Below are 18,666 nucleotides of genomic sequence, written 5' to 3' on the forward strand. Positions count from 1 at the left end.
GTGGTGGAGGGTGTGGGATGGCTTGGGGGTGGGGAGCATTTTATTCTTAAGTAGCTGCCATTGAAATTTTAAAAAAAGAAAAACCAAAACGCTGACATTTCTGCTTGGCCAACATTTTCTCACAAATGGAGTGTTTCTGTCTCTTTAAAAAAAAAAACAAAAGGAATAGTAATGTGCGCTGGGCTTGTAAAGGGCTGTTTACCAAGGGTAATCATGGGCTGTCTCAGTAGCTGGCAACCATGGCAATCAGTGCATCTTGGCTTTTGTCTCAGTGTCCCCGAGGCTGAATTTATGGCCTGGGACGGAAGGGAGGGAGGGGAGCAACTGTCAGTGTAGACAGGCCGGTTAACCCATGCTTCCATTGCTGGGGAGGCTGGACAGCTTGCTGATGGGCTGCCCTGGGGTTGCAGCAAGAAGATCTCTATTCCCCAGGAGTTAAGCTGTGGAGTGAAATCGTGAAATTTTAGCCATGATGATAATGTTTCTATGAACCGGGCCATTGTACTTGAGACACTCAAATGCCCGTTGCAGGAAAGGTTTGGGAAATAAATAGCAAATGAGTGAGTGCAGAAGACTGTGGCTGAGGGAGGGAGAGCCTTTAGGAAGCCGGGGCTCGTTTTCTGTGTTTTCCTGCCATTCGGGCCTGGAGTGCTTTCGCAGGATTGGGGCAGACAGATCAGAAGCTCAGGGTAATTGGTTTGGACGTGCCGCAGGTTACCTGAATAAAGACAGACGGTGTATCCTGTGTTTACGAAAACAAACCACTCCCCAACAGTAGAACATTCTGGGAAACATAAAGCCCAAACTACAGTCTTTCAGTGCGACCCTGGGAATTTCCAAAGGCTTTTCCAGCTCCATTTCTCTCTGTTTTGAGTCTCAACTTTATTCTTTCATTGGCGCATTCATTCAGCAAAGATTTGGGGTGCATCCCAGCGATCTCTGGCCGTGGCTGCGGGAGGGGTCCCCTGCTTGTACCTTCTCCAGGTTTGTTGCGCTTCTGATGAGTCTGGTGATCAGAGCAGGGTGGGTTTGTGAGGGTTCCTCGTGTCTCTTTCCTTGTTATCTCTTTTTTTTGGCCGTGGTGCGTGGCTTGTGGGATCTTAGTTCCCCGACCAGGGATTGAACCTGTGCCCTCGGCAGTGCAAGCGCGGAGTCCTAACCACTGGACCGCCAGGGAAGTCCCTTTCCTTGCTCTTTTTTATCCACAATTTGGGCAACAGATGGACGACAGTGAGAAAATTTGATCATTTGCAAGCTGAGCAGGGAGAAGAATGACCTTTCAGAAGTTATACTACTCACATTTGGCCAATACTTTCACGTAATAAAATACCATCTTTAGTCCCTACCACAGTCCTGTTGTTCCGCCTGTTTTATACATGAACGTTTAACCCCAGCTGCCCGGAGCTGCTGGTGACACGAGCCACCTGGATGTCACGGTGATGCAGAGTCAGAGCAGGTACCGACCAGCCCTTTCTCAGTCACATCACAGCCAGTGAAAGGAGCATGGGGTTTGCCTGGAAACCGCTGTAAAGGACGTCTGTATCTTCTGGTCCTTCATAACTAAAATGGGTGGTAGGTCCTGGGATTCCTTGTGGTACAGCATTTTCTCTCCATCTGCAATATTGGTATTTTTAGCAAGTACATTTTAAAACAAAAAGAGGCCCACATTGCCTTGCCCTCCTAATAGGAATAGATCAGATTCTTAAACTTTCCTTCTTTGGCCCCCAAAACCCTTCACCTTTGGCATAATCCCAGTGGCTTTGGTTTGCTCTAATGGTGGTCCAGCGCTACTGGGAAGAGTCAGTCTTTAAAATTCTATCCATTTGGCCATTTGGTGGAAAGAGGGCTTGAGTTTACTGCTAGTTACTGCCCCCAGACCACAGCTCCGAGACGGGGCTTAGCATCCTGTCGCTGGTTTGAATTGCCCACTTACTTCCCTCTTGTTAAGCCCCTCCCTAGAGTAACTGTTTGTAGCATCAGTTTTGTTCCCAAGATGGGTTGTTCCAGCAGTTATTGGCTAGGAGATGGTCCGGGCCTGCTCCCAGCTCTCCACCTGTTGCAGATTTCTGGAACCTGCACCATTTACAATGGGAAAAGGATGAAGGAAGAGAAAGGCTGGAAATGCTGGGAGAAAGCCCCATGGGTGTGGCCCCCTCCTCAGGGTCTCTGTGGGGTGTGGTCCACAGGCACCTAACCGGCCAGGGGAATAGGCATGTTAGCCGTGGCGGGCCCACAAAATGCGGTCCAGAGGGCCCTGTGTGTTCCCACACAGTGTAGTTTCCTGCCGAGGGTGGGCCTGGAAACCAGTCTACATTCAGGGGATTGTGTCAGGCCGCTGCTACCTGGGTGGGAGACGCAGAGCAGACCTCGCCGTGGTCTGGAGTCTGCGGGGGTGGGGATGGGAGCGGGGTGTTTCCGTATACTCTCCGCCTTCCACGTGCAAGTTCAGGGTTTGCTCTGCAGAGGGTGCTTGCCGCCTGTCCTGTCTCCCCCAGCTCCCCTCCCCTGCACTGAGCAATCAGCAGACGCCCTAAAACCAGGGAGGAGCGGTGTGGCCTGTCCTGGGTGCTGAGTGGTGCTGACGGCAGCTTTGTTCTGTAACCCTAGGTCCCAAAGATGGCATAGTGATGAAGGCCCCTTCCAATGATCGGAACGTCTTTACCCGAGGGTGCCTGCCTGGGCCCGTGGCATCGCGTTGAGCCAAAGGAACTTGTCTGCCACTTCCCGGAAAACGTCTTTCTCTCCTAATTCATGAGCCAGCAGGATGCGGTCGCCGCGCTTTCAGAACGCCTGCTCATAGCTGCATACAAAGGCCAGGCGGAGAATGTGGTTCAGCTCATCAACAAGGGTGCCAAGGTAGCGGTTACCAAGGTAACAAGAGAATAAACACTTTAGCCATTCCCTGGGGAAAAGCCTGCCTCTTAAGCATTGTCCATAAAACTTGTGGACTTGTTGTGTTTCGTTCAGTTTTCAAAGAACTGGTTGGTTTTGTTTTTTGTTTCCAGTGCTGGAGGTTTGGGGAGAAAGAAGAAGGATTAAAAATGCTTTCGTTGCTATGTTTCAAATGGAGTCACTCGTAATTAGCATTTGACCCTCTTTAAAATCGCAGTGTGGATTTTTCTCACCTACTTCTTTAGCCAGATGGACAAGAGATCTCTCTGGAGAAATTGGGGCACAAGAATTTACTGGGTAGAGTGTGTGAGAATCACATTAGGCTCCCTTGGGAGGCCTGTGGACGACGGGGCAGCCCAGACGCCATGCAGAACCTCACTGCTCCCATCTGGACAGTGATGGGCTTGGACCAGATGCCTCCCAATGACCTCTTTAGGCTGATTTCACGTGGGTCAGTGAGAATGTGTGGCAGGCTTTGGAGGGCATTGCTGACCCCTCACCAACAGATGCCACCATGGTAGACGAGAGAATGCACAGGCCCAAGGGCAGCTTTATAGCAAAACTGAGGTAAGGCAGGCTCTGCCCAGTTAGGTGACAAGTGCAGATACACAGACGAAGTAATGCTGACGGCAAACAGTATTACTCTAAGCACTTCATAGGCCTCTAGAAGAGGTTCTTTTTTCATCCTCACTTTAGAGATGAGGAAACTGAGGCACAGAAAGATTGAAGTAATTTACTCAAGGGGCCCCCAGCTGCTGAGTGGCAAAACTGCAACTTGGACCCAGTTATGACTCCAGAGCCCCCCACTCCAGGCCACCCCAGAGAGAGCCATGGAGAGAGGCGAAGTTTCATTTTCAAATAGTAACGTCTGTTGACCTCTGACCTCCTACGGCAAAGATTGGCCAGCTCACATTTTTGGTTAGTCACGTGCAGTCTGTGTATTTCCTGCTTCTGATGTGTGCTTTTTCCAGCACCACCAAGCAGTTAACTCAATTCTGGCAGTATCTGTCTGGAGATAGCATCAGCTCTCACAGGCTAAGGACTCAGTCCCATAAGACTGCTTCAGACACCAGTCACAAGTCCAGGTTGTCACCTGTGCTTCTGACTGACTGGCTATAAATCAGAGGTTCCCACAACTCACTCCTTGGGTTGAATTAATTGGCTAAAGCAGCTCACAGAACTCAGGAAAACATTTTACTTACCAGATTACCAGTTTATTATAAAAGGATATAACTTAGGAACAGGCAGATGGAAGAGATGCAGAGGGCAAGGTATGGGGAAAGGAGGCTGAGCTTCCATGCCTCTGAGCGCACCACCCTCCCAGCACCTCTGTGTGTTCACCAACCCGGAAGTTCCCTGAACTCTGTCCTCTGGGTTTTTACGGAGGCCTCATTACATAGACATTATTTACTAAATCATTGGCCATTGGTGATTGATTCAACCTCCAGCCTCTCTCCCCTCCCTGGAGGTCAGGGAAGTGTGACTGAAAGTTCCAACCTGTAATCACTGTTGGTTCCCTTGGCAACCAGCCCTCCATCCTTAGGGCTTTCCGTAAGTTATCTTATTAATATAACCTCAGGTATGGTTGAAAGGAGTTTATTAGGAATAACACATTCCTTTCACCTTTATGGCTCTGGAGCTATTTCAGGAACTGATAGCAGAAGACCAACTATTATAACAAAAGATGCTCCCGTTGCTCTTATCACTCAGGAAATTCCAAGGAGCTGTGAGGAGCTGTGAGCCAGGAATGGAGATTAAGAGCAAATCTGTATTTCTTTTTTCTTTTAATTAATTTATTTTTTATTTATTTTATTTTTGGCCACGTTGGGTCTTCATTGCAGCCTGTGGGCTTTCTCTAGTTGCGGCGAGCAGGGGCTACTCTTCATTGTGGTGCACGGGCTTCTCATTGCGGTGGCTTCTCCTGTTGCAGAGCACAGGCTCTAGGTGCACGGGCTTCAGGAGTTGTGGCACGTGGGCTCTAGAGCACAGGCTCAGTAGTTGTGGCGCACAGGCTTAGTTGCTCCACGGCATGCGGGATCTTCCTGGACCAGGGCTCGAACCTGTGTCTCCTGTATTGGCAGGTGGATTCTTAACCACTGCGCTACCAGGGAAGCCCTGTATTTCTTATTATAAGTCACAGTATCACAATGCTGGTCTCTAGAGAGACTGAAAGTCTTTGGGTACTCAAAGTTCACTCATTAGCCTAACAGCACTCTGACCTAGGTGGTGACTAGGTTGTATGGAATCCAGGGTGAAGGGAACCTTGACTCAGGCCTCAGCATGATCTAACCACAGCTCTTCAGGACCCAGGCAGTCACACATGGGAGAAAGTACAGGAACTCTGTAGTTAGGGCACATGTGCACACATTTTAACTTTGCTGTGTTTGCTAATTGTGCAAGTTGCTTAACTTCTTTGAGCCTCAGTTGCCTTATCTGTAAAATGGGGATAATAATACCAACCTTTCAGAATTGTTATAATAATAACTTATTAAAGCACTTAGCTCATAGTCTGCAAGTTCTCTTTTTTAAACAGTATCATTTACTTTTTAAAAAACAGCTTTATTGAGGTATAACTTACATGCCAAAAAGCTTACCCATTTTAAGTGTGAAATTTGATAATTTTTTTAAAAGTATTTATTTATTTGGCTCCGCCAGGTCTTAGTTGCGGCGTGCGGGATCTAGTTCCTCGACCAGGGATCGAACCCAGGCCCCCTTCATTGGGAGCGTGGAGTCTTAACCACTGAAACACCAGGGAAGTCCCTGAAATATGATAATTTTTAATGTATTTACAGAGTTGTGCAACCAACACCATGTTCTAGTTTTAGTACATTTCTAATTTTAGAATCCCAGTAAGAAACTCCATACTTCTTAGCTCTCATTCCCCATTCCCATCCCCAGCTCCTGGCAACCATTGATCTACTTTCTGTTTCTACAAATTTCCCTTTTATGGACATTTTATATAAATAGAATCATACATTATGTGGTCTTTTGTGTCTGGGTATTTTCATTTAGCCTACTGTTTTCAAGGTTCATCTGTGTTGTAGCATGCATTTTCTTTTATTGCAGAATATTATTCCACTATATACATATATCACATTTTGTTTATCCAGTCATCAATTGATGGACATTTTGGGTTGTTTCTGGTTTAGAACTATTACGAATAATGCTGCTGTGAACATATTTGTTCTCATTTCTCTTGGGTAGACACCTTGGAGTGGAATTGCTGGGTCACATGGTAAATCTATGTTTAACGTTTTAAGGAACTGCCAAGCTATATTCCAGAGTATCTACCATTTTACATTCCCAACAGCAGTGTATGAAGCTTCCAGTCTCTGTGTCCTCACCAATGCTTGTTATTATTTTTTTTTTACATCACTTGCTTTTTAATAATTATCAAAGTAAAGCATGCACATAGAAGCTTTAAAAGAATAAGTTCAAATACCGTTAAGAAGGCTTTTAACAAAAACTCCAATCTGCTCCTCTGCAGAAAAAACTTTTAAATTTTTCAGATTTTTTTTCCCCTGGTATTTATTTTAATATTTCGAATGAATATGCAAATACTACTAATTTGATTAATCAGTTCAATTTTTAATTTAAAAACAATTTAGGTATATTTTAATTTTTATGTTGCACATACCCATAAGTTAAAGCATCAGATATTTTTACTATGTTTGCCTTCCAGTTTTGGTTCTCCGTAGGCAATTACTTTCAACTCTTTTGGTAGATTCTTTTTTTTTTTTTTTTTTTTTTTTTTTTGCCGTACGCGGGCCTCTCACTGTTGTGGCCTCTCCCGTTGCGGAGCACAGGCTCTGGATGCGCAGGCTCACGGGCCCAGCCGCTCCATGGCATGTGGGATCTTCCCAGACCGGGGCACAAACCCACGTCCCCTGCATTGGCAGGCGGACTCTCAACCACTGCGCCACCAGGGAAGTCCGGTAGATTCTTTTAGTGCTTACATCCATAAAGATATCGTGATACTGCTAAATCTTGATTTTTTCCATTTTTGGCATTATCTGTTTAACGATATGAAAAGCGATGATTTAAGATTTAGCTTTCTTTCCCTCTCCTGCCCTCTCACACATACTTCCATAACAATGACCTCAGCATTTCATTTTTACATATTTTAACCAATTTATTCCAGTTATAGCTGAGCCCTGTGGTTTGTACTATCATAACATTAACTTTTTTGCAATAATATGTTTACCCTGATGTTTATAATTGTCTTATATTTGTTTCTTTAGTTTTGTCTCTCACTGTCACTAATCGTCCCCATCTGTGTAATCTCTGGATGTGCAGAATGTTCGGTCGTCTCTCCACTGATTCTCCTGGAAGAGCTGTCCCCTGGAGCCCCTTCCCTTGCTTCAGTCTGCACTGGAGGCTCTCAGCCTCTGGCGGCTGTCTGAGGATCTGCCTTTACTCTTACCCTAGGGATTCCCCTTACCACTTTTATATATGTTGACTTTGTATTTTCTGGGCCCCAGTGTCTTTCTCCTTCTTTGTTTTGTTGTGGTACACCCTCTAGTGCAGTGTTGTCTGAGAGAACTTTCTGTGATGGTGAAATGTTCAATATCTGTGCTGTCTAAACAGAGTAGCAACACATGACTGTTGAGGACAGTTGAACAGAAGAGTTTGAACTGCGCGGGTCCACTTACACGTACATTTTTTTCAATAGTGAATACTATAGTACCATGTGGTCGGTGGTTTGTTGAATCTGCGGATTTGCAGCCGCAGATACTGAGGAACCATGGGTATGGAGGACCTGGGAATATGAATATCAGTTATACTCGGATTTTTGACAGCGTGGAGGGTTGGCACCATTAACCCTCATGTTGTTCAAGGGTTGGCTGTACTTGAAATGTGGCTAGGATGACTGAGGAACTGAATTTTAAATTTAATTAATTAAGTTTAAAGGCCGTGTGTGGCTGGACTACCATATTGTTTGGTTTTTTTTAAGGCTCCACAAGTTGAAGTTACATTTAATTTGTTTAGTTATATTAAAACACATATATATTATGTGTTTATATTATTATATAAACACATATATATAAACACACATATATTATTATATATATGTATATATATTATGTGTATATATTATTATATAAACATAATACCAAGCTTAATTTTAGGTATTTAATATTCACTTGCATCATGTGGACTTTCAAATTTATTACATTTTTTAATTGGTTAATAATTTCGATTTACAAGCAGCTCATGCAGCTCAATATCAAAAAACAAACAACTGAACCCCAAAATGAGCAGAAGACCTAAATAGACATTTCTCCAAAGAAGATATACAGATTGCCAACAAACACGTGAAAGGATGCTCAACATCACTAATCATTAGAGAAATGCAAATCAGAACTACAATGAGGTATCACCTCACACCAGTCAGAATGGCCATCCTCAAAAGATCTACAAAGAATAAATGCTGGAGAGGGTGTGGAGAAAAGGGAACCCTCTTGCACTGTTGGTGGGAATGTAAATGGATACAGCCACTATGGAGAACAGTATGGAGGTTCCTTAAAAAACTAAAAACAGAACTACCATACGACCCAGCAATCCCACTACTGGGCATATACCCTGAGAAAACCATAATTCAAAAAGAGTCATGTACCACAATGTTCATTGCAGCACTATTTACAATAGCCAGGACATGGAAGCAGCCTAAGTGTCCGTCGACAGATGAATAGATAAAGAATATGTGGCACATATATACGATGGAATATTAGCCATAAAAAGAAATGAAACAGTTATTTGTAGTGAGGTGGATGGACCTAGCGTCTGTCATACAGAGTGAAGTAAGTCAGAAAGAGAAAAACAAATACCGTATGTTAACACATATATATGGAATCTAAAAAAAAAAAAAAGTGGTTCTGAAGAACCTAGGGGCAGGACAGGAATAAAGACGCAGACGTAGAGAATGGACTTCAAGACACAGGGAGGGGGAAGGGTAAGAATGGGACGAAGTGAGAGAATGGCATGGACATATATACACTACCAAATGTAAAATAGATAGCTTGTAGGAAGCAGCTGCATAGCACAGGGAGATCAGCTCTGTGCTTTGTGACCACCTAGAGGGGTGGGATAGGGAGGGTGGGAGGGAGATGCAAGAGGGAGGAGATATGGGGATATATGTATATGTATAGCTGATTCACTTTGTTATAAAGAAGAAACTAACACACCATTGTAAAGCAGTTATACTCCAGTAAAGATGTTAAAACATTTTTTTTCATAGATACCTTGGATTTTTTTTTTTTTTTTTTGCGGTACGCGGGCCTCTCACCGCTGTGGGCTCTCCCGTTGCGGAGCACAGGCTCCGGACGCGCAGGCTCAGCGGCCATGGCTCACGGGCCCAGCCGCTCCACGGCATGTGGGATCTTCCCGGACCAGGGCACGAACCCATGTCCCCTGCATCGGCAGGCGGACTCTCAACCACTGCGCCACCAGGGAAGCCCCCCTTGGATTTTTTATATAGTATACTGTAAAACCAAACATAATAAAATGTCTTCTTTATGAAAAAATCTTAGAAAACTTATTTTGTTATCTTCATCAATAATCTACCATATGTCATTTATTGGCTACCATATTGAATAGCACAGCTCGAATGCCTTCCTGAGAATGAGCGCACAGGAGAGACTAATCAATTTTAGACACAATCTATTGCCCCTTTCTCTCCCACATTTCTCCCTATGTAGTTGTATCACAATTTTGGAGCAGATTCACAATTAGTGTGATTATATAAATACTCTTCACTGGTGAGCCAATAATTGTACTATCATTACATTTCCATTGTTTGTATAACTTGCTGCTTTTCCTGAACTTGATCATTGCCTTGATTTTTAAATTTGTTTAGTTTTATTCAAACTTATAGTTAGATGTTTCCTCTACCTTTCAACTCTGTAAAACAGTTCTTAGGGGGAGTTCCCTGGTGGCCTAGTGGTTAGGAATCCAGGCTTTCACTGCCATGGTCCAGGTTCAATCCCTGGTCAGGGAACTGAGATCCTGCAAGCCGTGCAGCGTCGCTGGGGAAAAACAAAACAAAACCAGTTCTTAGTGTAATTTCCATGGTTAAGCCTATCACATATTTACCAGTTTTATTCTTTTCCTGGAGATATCCCTTCTGGAGTCATCCATCCTTCTGTTCCAGTTTGATCTGGGCTACTCTCTAGTTCTGATGCGTGGAGTCATCCTGAGAATTCCTTTCACCTCTCCCCTGTGTTAGACCCCCTGTTTGCCAAAACCCATGTCACCCTCATTTTGGTGGTGCATATCCTCTGGCAGTTTCCTAAGAGAGGGCACATGGGAGACAAATGTTTTGAGAGTCTGCATATCTGAAAACAGAATCTTTATTATACCCTCTCATTTAATTGACAATTTGGTATGAAACCTAGAACTTCGAAGGCAATTTTGTTTTATTGTTTTTGAGTGTTGCTGTTGGGAAGTCAGCTCATAAATTCTAACTTGCAGCTGCCTCCTGAAAGGCCTTTTGTATCCACTGTGCCCCCGAAGGCCTGCCCACTCAGAACCCAGCTTATGAGCCTCCACCACCAGGAAGTCCACCGAGAATGGTTCTGTGCAGGTGCCCTGCATGGAACTCACTTCCTCTGCACTGGTGCAGCACTTGCTGTGCGTTGGCTCTGAGTCTCTCATAATTGCATACCACTCTGTGGGTGCTCAGAACTCCCCAGCAGACTATCACTCTGACCTGGGCCAGTTTCTCTTTTGTATTTCTCTGTGTTTGACACAGAAGGAAAGCTCTGGATTTGGAATCCAAAGACCTTGGTACAGGTGTCTGCTCTACTGCTTATTAACTGCTTGTTCATGTAGGCCAGAGTTTCTCAGCTTCTGCACTATTGATTTTTTGGGGGCAGATAATTCTTTGCTGTGGGAGGTTGTCCTATGCATTGTAGACTGCCTTGCAGCATCTCTGGCCTCTGTTCATTAGATGCATGGTACTCCCTTCTCCCTGGTTGTGACCATCAAAAATGTCTCCAGACCGTGCCAAATATCCCCTGGGAGGGGGGCAAAATTGCCCCTTGCTGAGAAGCACAGATGTAGGCAAATTTCTTCACTTTACACGTCTTATTTTCCTCCCCAAACTTAGAGGATTTCCATAGGGCCTAAATGTGATAACACATGTGGCTGCAGTTATAAAATCTAAGTGGGCACAAAATATTGGGTCTGTTTTTTTAACCCCTCCAGTGCCTAGCACAGTGCTCACTCATTAGGCCCCATGTGTGTCCAGTGAGGGGAATAATGTTGTTTAGTGTAAGTTGCTTACACTCAGTGCTTACTAGGTGTCAGCTGCTCTTGTAAGAGTCTACAATGATTAAGTCCTCTAAACCTCACCACAACTGTGTTCTCATTATACAGATGAGGAAACTGAGGCAAGGAGAGGTGAGGTAACCTTCCCAAAGTTTCAGAAAGTTTCAGGACTGGGATTTGAACCCTGGCCATCTGGCTCCAGAGTGTTTGCTCTTAAACACCATGTTTTCCCTGTGTGTTTATGACTTTGGGTTGGGAACATCCTGTGGGCTGCTTGTTACTAGAGCATCTTCCTTGGCATCTTACACATAGCAGATATAATCTGCAAATGTTTTACTGACTAGTAACTCATGTGCCCAGGTACTTTAATAAAGCACTTTCCCAATAGTGTATTGTACATGTGTGTAACATTTTATACTTTGCAAGTTATTTTCGTATATGTGCTGCTCATCCCCAGAACGCCATGAGCGTTTTCTTTTGGACTTGTGAGGAAATGGAGGCCCCAAAAGGGAAGTGACATACAAGCTAGGGCATGCCACAGGTGGCACCAGAACCGGGATCTCCTGGCTCCCATGCTGATGTCATCTCTGTTACACCAGGCGCCTCAGATAAGGGCAGCCTCTTCTGTCCTCATGGGGATTTTACCTGGTAGCTAATAGTGTGTGGGTATGATACCTTATCCACCAAGCACGAGTGGAGTTGCCATGCACAGGACAAGTCATCAGAGACAGTGGGCTTGGGAACTGGGAATTGGTGTAGAAACTACACTTAAACATCTTAAATTCTTTTTTTTTTTAATTTTATTGGAGTATAGTTGATTTACAATGTTGTATTAGTTTGTGCTGTAGAGCGAGTGAATCAGTTATACATATACATATATCCACTCTTTTTTAGATTCTTTTCCCCTATAGGTCATTACAGAGTATTGAGTAGAGTTCCCTGTGCTATTCAGTAGGTCCTTATTAGTTATCTCTTTTATATATAGTAGTGTGTACATGTCAATCCCAATCTCCCAATTTATCCCTCCCCACACTTACCCTCTGGTAACCATAAGTTTGTTTTCTACATCTGTAATCTATTTCTGTTTTGTAGATGAGTTCATTTGTACTCTTTTTTTAGATTCCACATATAAGTTATATCATATATTTGTTTTTCTCTGTCTGACTTACTCCACTCAGTATGAGAATCTCTAGGTCCACCTGTGTTGCTGCTAAGGGCATTATTTCGTTCTTTTTTTTTTAGCAACTTTTTTTTTAGTAAATTTATTTATTTGTTTGTTTTTTGGCTGTGTTGGGTCTTCGTTGCTGCACACGGGCTTTCTCTAGTTGCGTCAAGCGGTGGCTTCTCTTATTGCAGAGCATGGGCTCTAGGTGCACGGGCTTCCGTAGTTGCAGCACACAAGCTCAGTAGTTAGTGGCTCGTGGGCTCTAGAGCACAGGCTCGGTAATTGTGGCGCACGGCTTAGTTGCTCCGCGGCATGTGGGATCTTCCCAGACCAGGGCTCGAACCCGTGTCCCCTACACTGGCAGGCGGATTCTTAACCACTGTGCCACCAGGGAAGTCCCACTCCAGTATCTTTTTAAAGAACTTTTAGGAAGCTGGTCCTTGGGATGTTTCACCACAGCTTTCGCTTTCTCTGAAAGTAACCAGACAGAGGTTATTTGATGCAGCTTTAGTTAAGAAAAATGCAGTTTCATTCATAAAATTAATGTTTATCAAACTTCTATTTGATACCTACCACCACCCCTGAGTAATGACATAGGATTTAGATGATTAAGAAGTACAGACCGCAGGGCCTCAAGGCATAGAAAGTGAGCCCCCCAGAGTTCACTGCTGAGTGGATGGGCAGAAAACTCAGCAGGTGGCAACATGGGGGGGTAAAACATGGAGGAAGGGAAGGAAGGGAGGAAGGCAAGGAAAAAAAAGAACTAAAGACCGTATGCAAACTTACGCAATGTCATGTGTATCTAATTTATGTAAAATGTTACATTTGCATACACGTTCATGCACAAAGAACTTGGAAAAGAGTTCCATTTATATTGACCAGTTATATCCATTGATAAATGAAAACGGCAAATAGGAAAGTAGCAAGTGATGGGTACAGTCTGATGCATTTTGGTTAAAGCGCAAGTCCACTTCTGTCTGCCAGCCTGCCTCTATTTGTGTGAGCACAGAGAACCGTGGGGAACACAATAGACTGCTGACGCCGTTTGCCTGGCAGTGAAGATGATTAGCTTTGCTTTTATAGATTTTTCCATTGTATTTTTCCGCTTATTAAAACAAGCATATATTACTTGAGTAATTTGTGAAACATGAAATCAAGTTCAGAAATGTGTGCTGAGTGTCTGTGCCAGCACTGGCCCAGTGCTGTATACTTACCATCTCACTGAAATTCTCGCCGCTCAAAAAGCCTGTGCTCCTGTCTGTGTGATACCAAAGGGGAAAGGGAGGCGCTGAGCAGGAAGCAGTTCGAGCAGTTGAGTAACTTCCCAGTTAAGTGGTCAGTAACCCCGGGGGGAACCAGCCCTGTCTGGCTGCGAGGCCCACGCTAGGACGGCACCTGCGCAGTCCCTGTTCCTTCCAGCACCCCGCCAGCCACCCTTCCCCAGCTGCTTCTCCACATCAATGCACACAGAGAAAGAGGCCGTCCTGTGGGAGGGGCTTAGGCCAAAGGCCTTCTCCGCCCCCCACCTCCAACACCACAGACACACCATTCCCAGAGTTTTCAAGCAACTTCAGGAATTCCCGACCAAGGAAGTGTAGTGCAGAGGGTATGACCTGGACCCAGGAGCCAGACTCGCCTGGGTTCAAACGCCAGCGTATTTACTAGCTCTGTGATCTCGGGGAAGTTACTTGTTCCCTTTGTCATTCATATCATCACCTTTGAAATGAGGATTAGGTAGTACTGGCTACCTCATGAGGTTGTTTCAGCATCAGTGGAATCAATTATGCGAGGTACTTAGAACAGCACTTGGCACATGGTAAGCGCTGGATGGGGCAGCCGTTACCAGGCAGTCCTGATGATGCAACAACCCGCATATCTTATGGTCTGAGAGTCGTGGTCCGAATACCAGGCAGGGAGCCCTGAGGGGAGGACACAGGCCAGTCAGTGCCCTCATCTGAAAAATGACGCTAATCCCCCACCTTGCGGGGTTGCTGTGAGGATTAAACGAGATGACAACTGTGTAGCGGTGTCCAGCCCTGAATGAAGAGAGAATTCTGCTTCCAGCCTGCCTGCCTACCTGCAGCTAGGACTCTCCAAGCCTCCACAACTGGCAAGAGCCAATTCCTTAAAGTAAACCTCCTCTCATCCATGCTGCTGAATTGATGAACATACTGGGGAATGCTATTCAGCAACAGAAAGGACTGAACTACCAGTAGAGGAAAGAACATGAATGACTCTCAAAGCATTATGCATTTGAAGCCAGACACAAAAGGCCACACACAGTGTGATTCCCTTTGTAGGACTTTTCAGAAGAGTCAAAACTATAGGAACAGAAAATAGATAAGTGATTGCCAGGGACCAGGGATGGTAGAAAGGGATGACCCGGGTGGTGGGGGGGGTGCGGGGAGAAAGAAAAGCAGATGGAAATTTGGGGGAGGAAATGAAAATCTCTGTTTTGCTTGCACTGGTGGTTTTCTATGATTCTATACATTGATCCAAACGCATCAAACTGAATACTTAAAAATGGTGAATTTTACTGAATGTAAATCATACCTTGATTTTTAAAAAAATAGCTGTTCTAAATATAGTAATTGTTATATAAGGAAATAAACTTAAGGGGGTTTAATAACTTTGTTCTAGTCATTTGTTGGGGAGGGGGAAATTTCCCCTCACCCCCCGCCCAAAGTCCTTTTGGTTGGTCTAATAATTAAGTTGACACAAGACCCATCAACAGGAGAACAGAATTTAATTCATACACACAGAGGTCTCACAGAAACGGGATCCCCGCCCACCCCGTCCCAAAGTGACCAAAGCAGTTTGTTTATATATCATTCTTAGACAAAGGAACAATTATTTGTGAAGAGTTAACGAAACAAAGGGGCTTGTACTTGGGAAAGCAGACTCGTGAAGAAGTTTGCTCATACAGCTTTCTTCGCCTTGAATTCTCTAGCTTTGGTAGGAAGGATGCTTTCTATCCCCCTGTTTTATAGGGAGGATATCTTCACATGGGAGATTTATTTCCTGCTGTCAGAGAGAAAGAGGTGGGGTGGTCAGAGTGTTTTTTTAAAGTATTTTTCCTCACCGGCTATTTCTCAAGTAACTTTTTTTTTTTTTTTTTTTTGCGGTACGCGGGCCTCTCACTGCTGTGGCCTCTCCCGTTGCAGAGCACAGGCTCCGGATGCGCAGGCTCAGCGGCCATGGCTCACGGGCCCAGCCGCTCCGCGGCATGTGGGATCTTCCCAGACCGGGGCACGAACCCGCGTCCCCTGCATCGGCAGGCGGACTCTCAACCACTGCGCCACCAGGGAAGCCCTCAAGTAACTTTAATTCAAAATAATCACTGTGCTATTGAGGCCTATTTTGGGTGGCCTCACCTGGGCCCCGACACATTTATAGGTTGTTCGTGGCTCCTGTGGAGCTTTCATATCATGTATCCCATTACTAGTGAATGACTATGCTCCAATAAATATAAACTTTAAACCTTTAAAAAGAGAACCGCAAATGGTTTGATTGTAGTAACGTCACTTTCCCAAGCATGACTTTTGATCGTGTCTGCAGAAGTGAAGAGCACGCAGGGCTGGTGGATACTTTCAGCAGCCACTCCCAAGGGAAGGCTGGAGGTGGATAAATGCTGTACGTTCACGGCCTCAAGAAATGCAGCCAGAACAGTGGAAGCCAAGGATCTTTTTTGTTTATGTTCATTTGCTTTGGTTTTGATTCTGTGGGAGTGTGTCTAATATTAGGACTTACTGGAGTGGGGTGGGTCTGAACTTGTTTGCCAGCCTGTTGGTGTGTAGTCCTTTCCTGAAAGCTGCCAATCCCCAGTCCCCAAGAGGAGGGCGGCGTGAGAAATAGACGCTTACGAGGCCGTTGATCAGATGAAGTGTCCACTTGAGAGAACGTGTTGTCTGTCGCATGCCTCTTCCAGAAGACTCCATACATTTGTTTAAAAAGATATAAAAGGGACTTCCCTGGCAGTCCAGTGGTTAAGAATCCACGCTTCCACTGCAGGGGGCACGAGTTTGATCCCTGGTTGGGGAACTAAGATCCCACATGCCGCGCGGCACAGCCAAAAATTAAAAAAAAAAAAGATATAACCAATTTAAATATTTTGAACAGGTAATATTAACATTCACATGGTTCTAAAACAGAAGGCACAAAAAGTTGATAAGTCTTTCACACTCTCTCCCAGCGGCTCAGTGTCTCCTTTTCTGAAGGCAACCTGTGTTACCTGTTTCTTGCGTTTTTTTCCTGAGATAGTTTATGCGTATATGTGCAAATAGATGTATCTCTATGTATATCCCCACAGATTGCTTCTGTACAAACTGTAGGACACTATACACACCCTTCTTCCCTTTGCTTTTCTTCAGTGAACCGTAATTGGCTTCACCCATCCCCTATCGATGGGCATTTAGATGCTGTTTATCTTCTGCTCTTAGAAATTATGTGGCAGCTACTGACCTTGTCCTGAGGTCTTACTGCACAGCGTGGTTCTGTCTGTGGGACAGGTTTCTGTGAGTGGCACTGATGGGGCAGGGCATAATTCCAGGGCAGGCCCTTGTAATTTTCAGAGCTGGAGCAGAACGGCTCTGCGTGGAGCTTGCACTGGTGTACACTCTCCCGGCAGAGAGAGGGGGGCCTGGGCACACTGCCCTTTAAGCGCGCTGTGACCAGTGCTATACCAGCCCCTCCCTCCTCCCTCTTTTCCTGGCCCTTCTTCCAAATTTATCCGCCTTTCTCCATTCCTTGCCAGGAGTTCTCAGCAGTGGCTCTATTTGGCCTTTGTTCCTGTCCCCTTCGGCGTGGGTTCATAGAGTTTTCTCTTTTTCACCAGCTCTGGCCTGTGTCTAGTGCCAGCTTCCCGGGAGTCAGGGGGAAAAGCAAGGGGTGGCTGATGGGAGGTCAGTGGTGGGAGTCTCCACACATCTCCTCCCCTTCCTCACCCTCCCAAGGCGGCCTGGGACTTCGCATCTCACACCCAGTAGCCAGTGTGTTCTCACCTCCTGAGTGAGGGCTGGGCCTGCGCAGGGCTGATGCAGCCCCGGTCCTGCTCTTGGGTCCACACGCTCCATGGGGGCCCTGAGGGTGCGGAGTTACACGTCAGGTCACACAGAAAATCCTCTTTTTGTTCTCCAACAGCTGGAAGCATCACCCTGTGGGAAGAAAATCTCCACCGGGCAAACTCAGGCCTTTGTAGTTTATTGTCAGAAATCAGGGAAACTTGACATATGCTGGTAATTCTGAGCAACTCATATAAAACGAACACGTGTTCAGATTTTATTTAATCAATTAGTGAGGGAACCAGTAAGATGTTGCAACTGCTTCAAAAGAGAATGCAGAAAAGTACAAATATGCAGGTCTCGGGAAAGCGGAAATAAATTTGCTTATTAGGTATAAAACTGGCCAGTATACACTGAATCTGCTAGACATAATTTGTTGGCATCACCCTCAGGGTTCTAAGACTTACAGACTTGTGAAATAGCTCAAAGACAAGGAAGATAACCCGGAGATGACCTGGAATTGCACTGCGCCTGAAATGGGGCACTTAGTCATCTCTCTCGCTTTCACCCACTTTATATTTTTAAATTCTTTTCATTTTTAAAAATTATAGTAAAATATACATAACGCAAAACTTACTACTTTAACTGTGTTTAAGTGTTCAATGGAATTAAGTCCATTCACATTTTTGTGCAACCACCAGCCCCATCTATCTCCAGAATTCATCTTCCAGACGGAAACTCAGTACCCCTTAAACACTTCCACCCCACAGCCCCCTTGCCCTGGCAACCACAGCTCCACTTCCTGTCTCTATGACTTTGTCACCCGTTTAAAAATCTCCCAATTTTTCCTTCCCAAGAGCAGAGGCAGAGAATCACTTCACCATCTCTGTGACCCTGGCCTCCTTGAACCTTGGTTTCCTGTCTGTAAAATCAGCCTAACCCCTACCTCGGGGATTTGCTGTCAGGGTCAAATGAGGTGATCCATGCAGAGTGCTTGTACAGTGTAATAAGGATGTGGAACGAGCTCAGAGGAGGGTAGTTATTATCATAATCACTGTTTTCTCACTTGCATCCGTGGTCCTCAGAGGCACAGAAGTTCCCCTCGGCAGGTCAGCAGTTTTCAGTATTGACCACATGTGTGATCACCTGGACCGCCTTAAAAAGATACTGATGCCCAGGTTCTGATTTAACTGATGTGGGGTGTGGCTGGGCTTGTTTCAGAGCCCCCATGACTCTAACGAGCAGCCGGCTGGGAACCAGCTCACTGCTCCGGGCCTTCCTCCCGGGAGCCTGGAGCCCCGTGTGTGGGACGGGGCAATGCTCTCTGCAGAGCGCTGCCAA

The 18,666-nt window shown here is 45.2% G+C and overlaps 1 protein-coding gene across 4 annotated transcripts in view; it reads left to right on the top strand.

Moving 5' to 3' along the window:
• The window catches only part of ANKRD6 (ankyrin repeat domain 6), a 283,459-nt gene that overhangs the window by 115,301 nt on the left and 149,492 nt on the right, over positions 1-18,666 (top strand). For 2 of the 4 annotated variants that reach the window (XM_079938871.1, XM_079938873.1), the window contains exon 2: positions 2,608-2,871. In XM_079938871.1, coding sequence (XP_079794997.1) covers positions 2,752-2,871 — 120 coding nt within the window. In that variant the 5' untranslated portion in view covers positions 2,608-2,751. Of the gene's footprint in view, positions 1-2,607; positions 2,872-18,666 lie in introns of those variants that run through there. The other 2 variants (XM_079938870.1, XM_079938872.1) reach the window with 1 other exon arrangement.

This window comes from Stenella coeruleoalba, assembly GCF_951394435.1.
Source record: "Stenella coeruleoalba genome assembly, chromosome: 12".
Classification (NCBI taxonomy): Eukaryota; Metazoa; Chordata; class Mammalia; order Artiodactyla; family Delphinidae; genus Stenella; species Stenella coeruleoalba.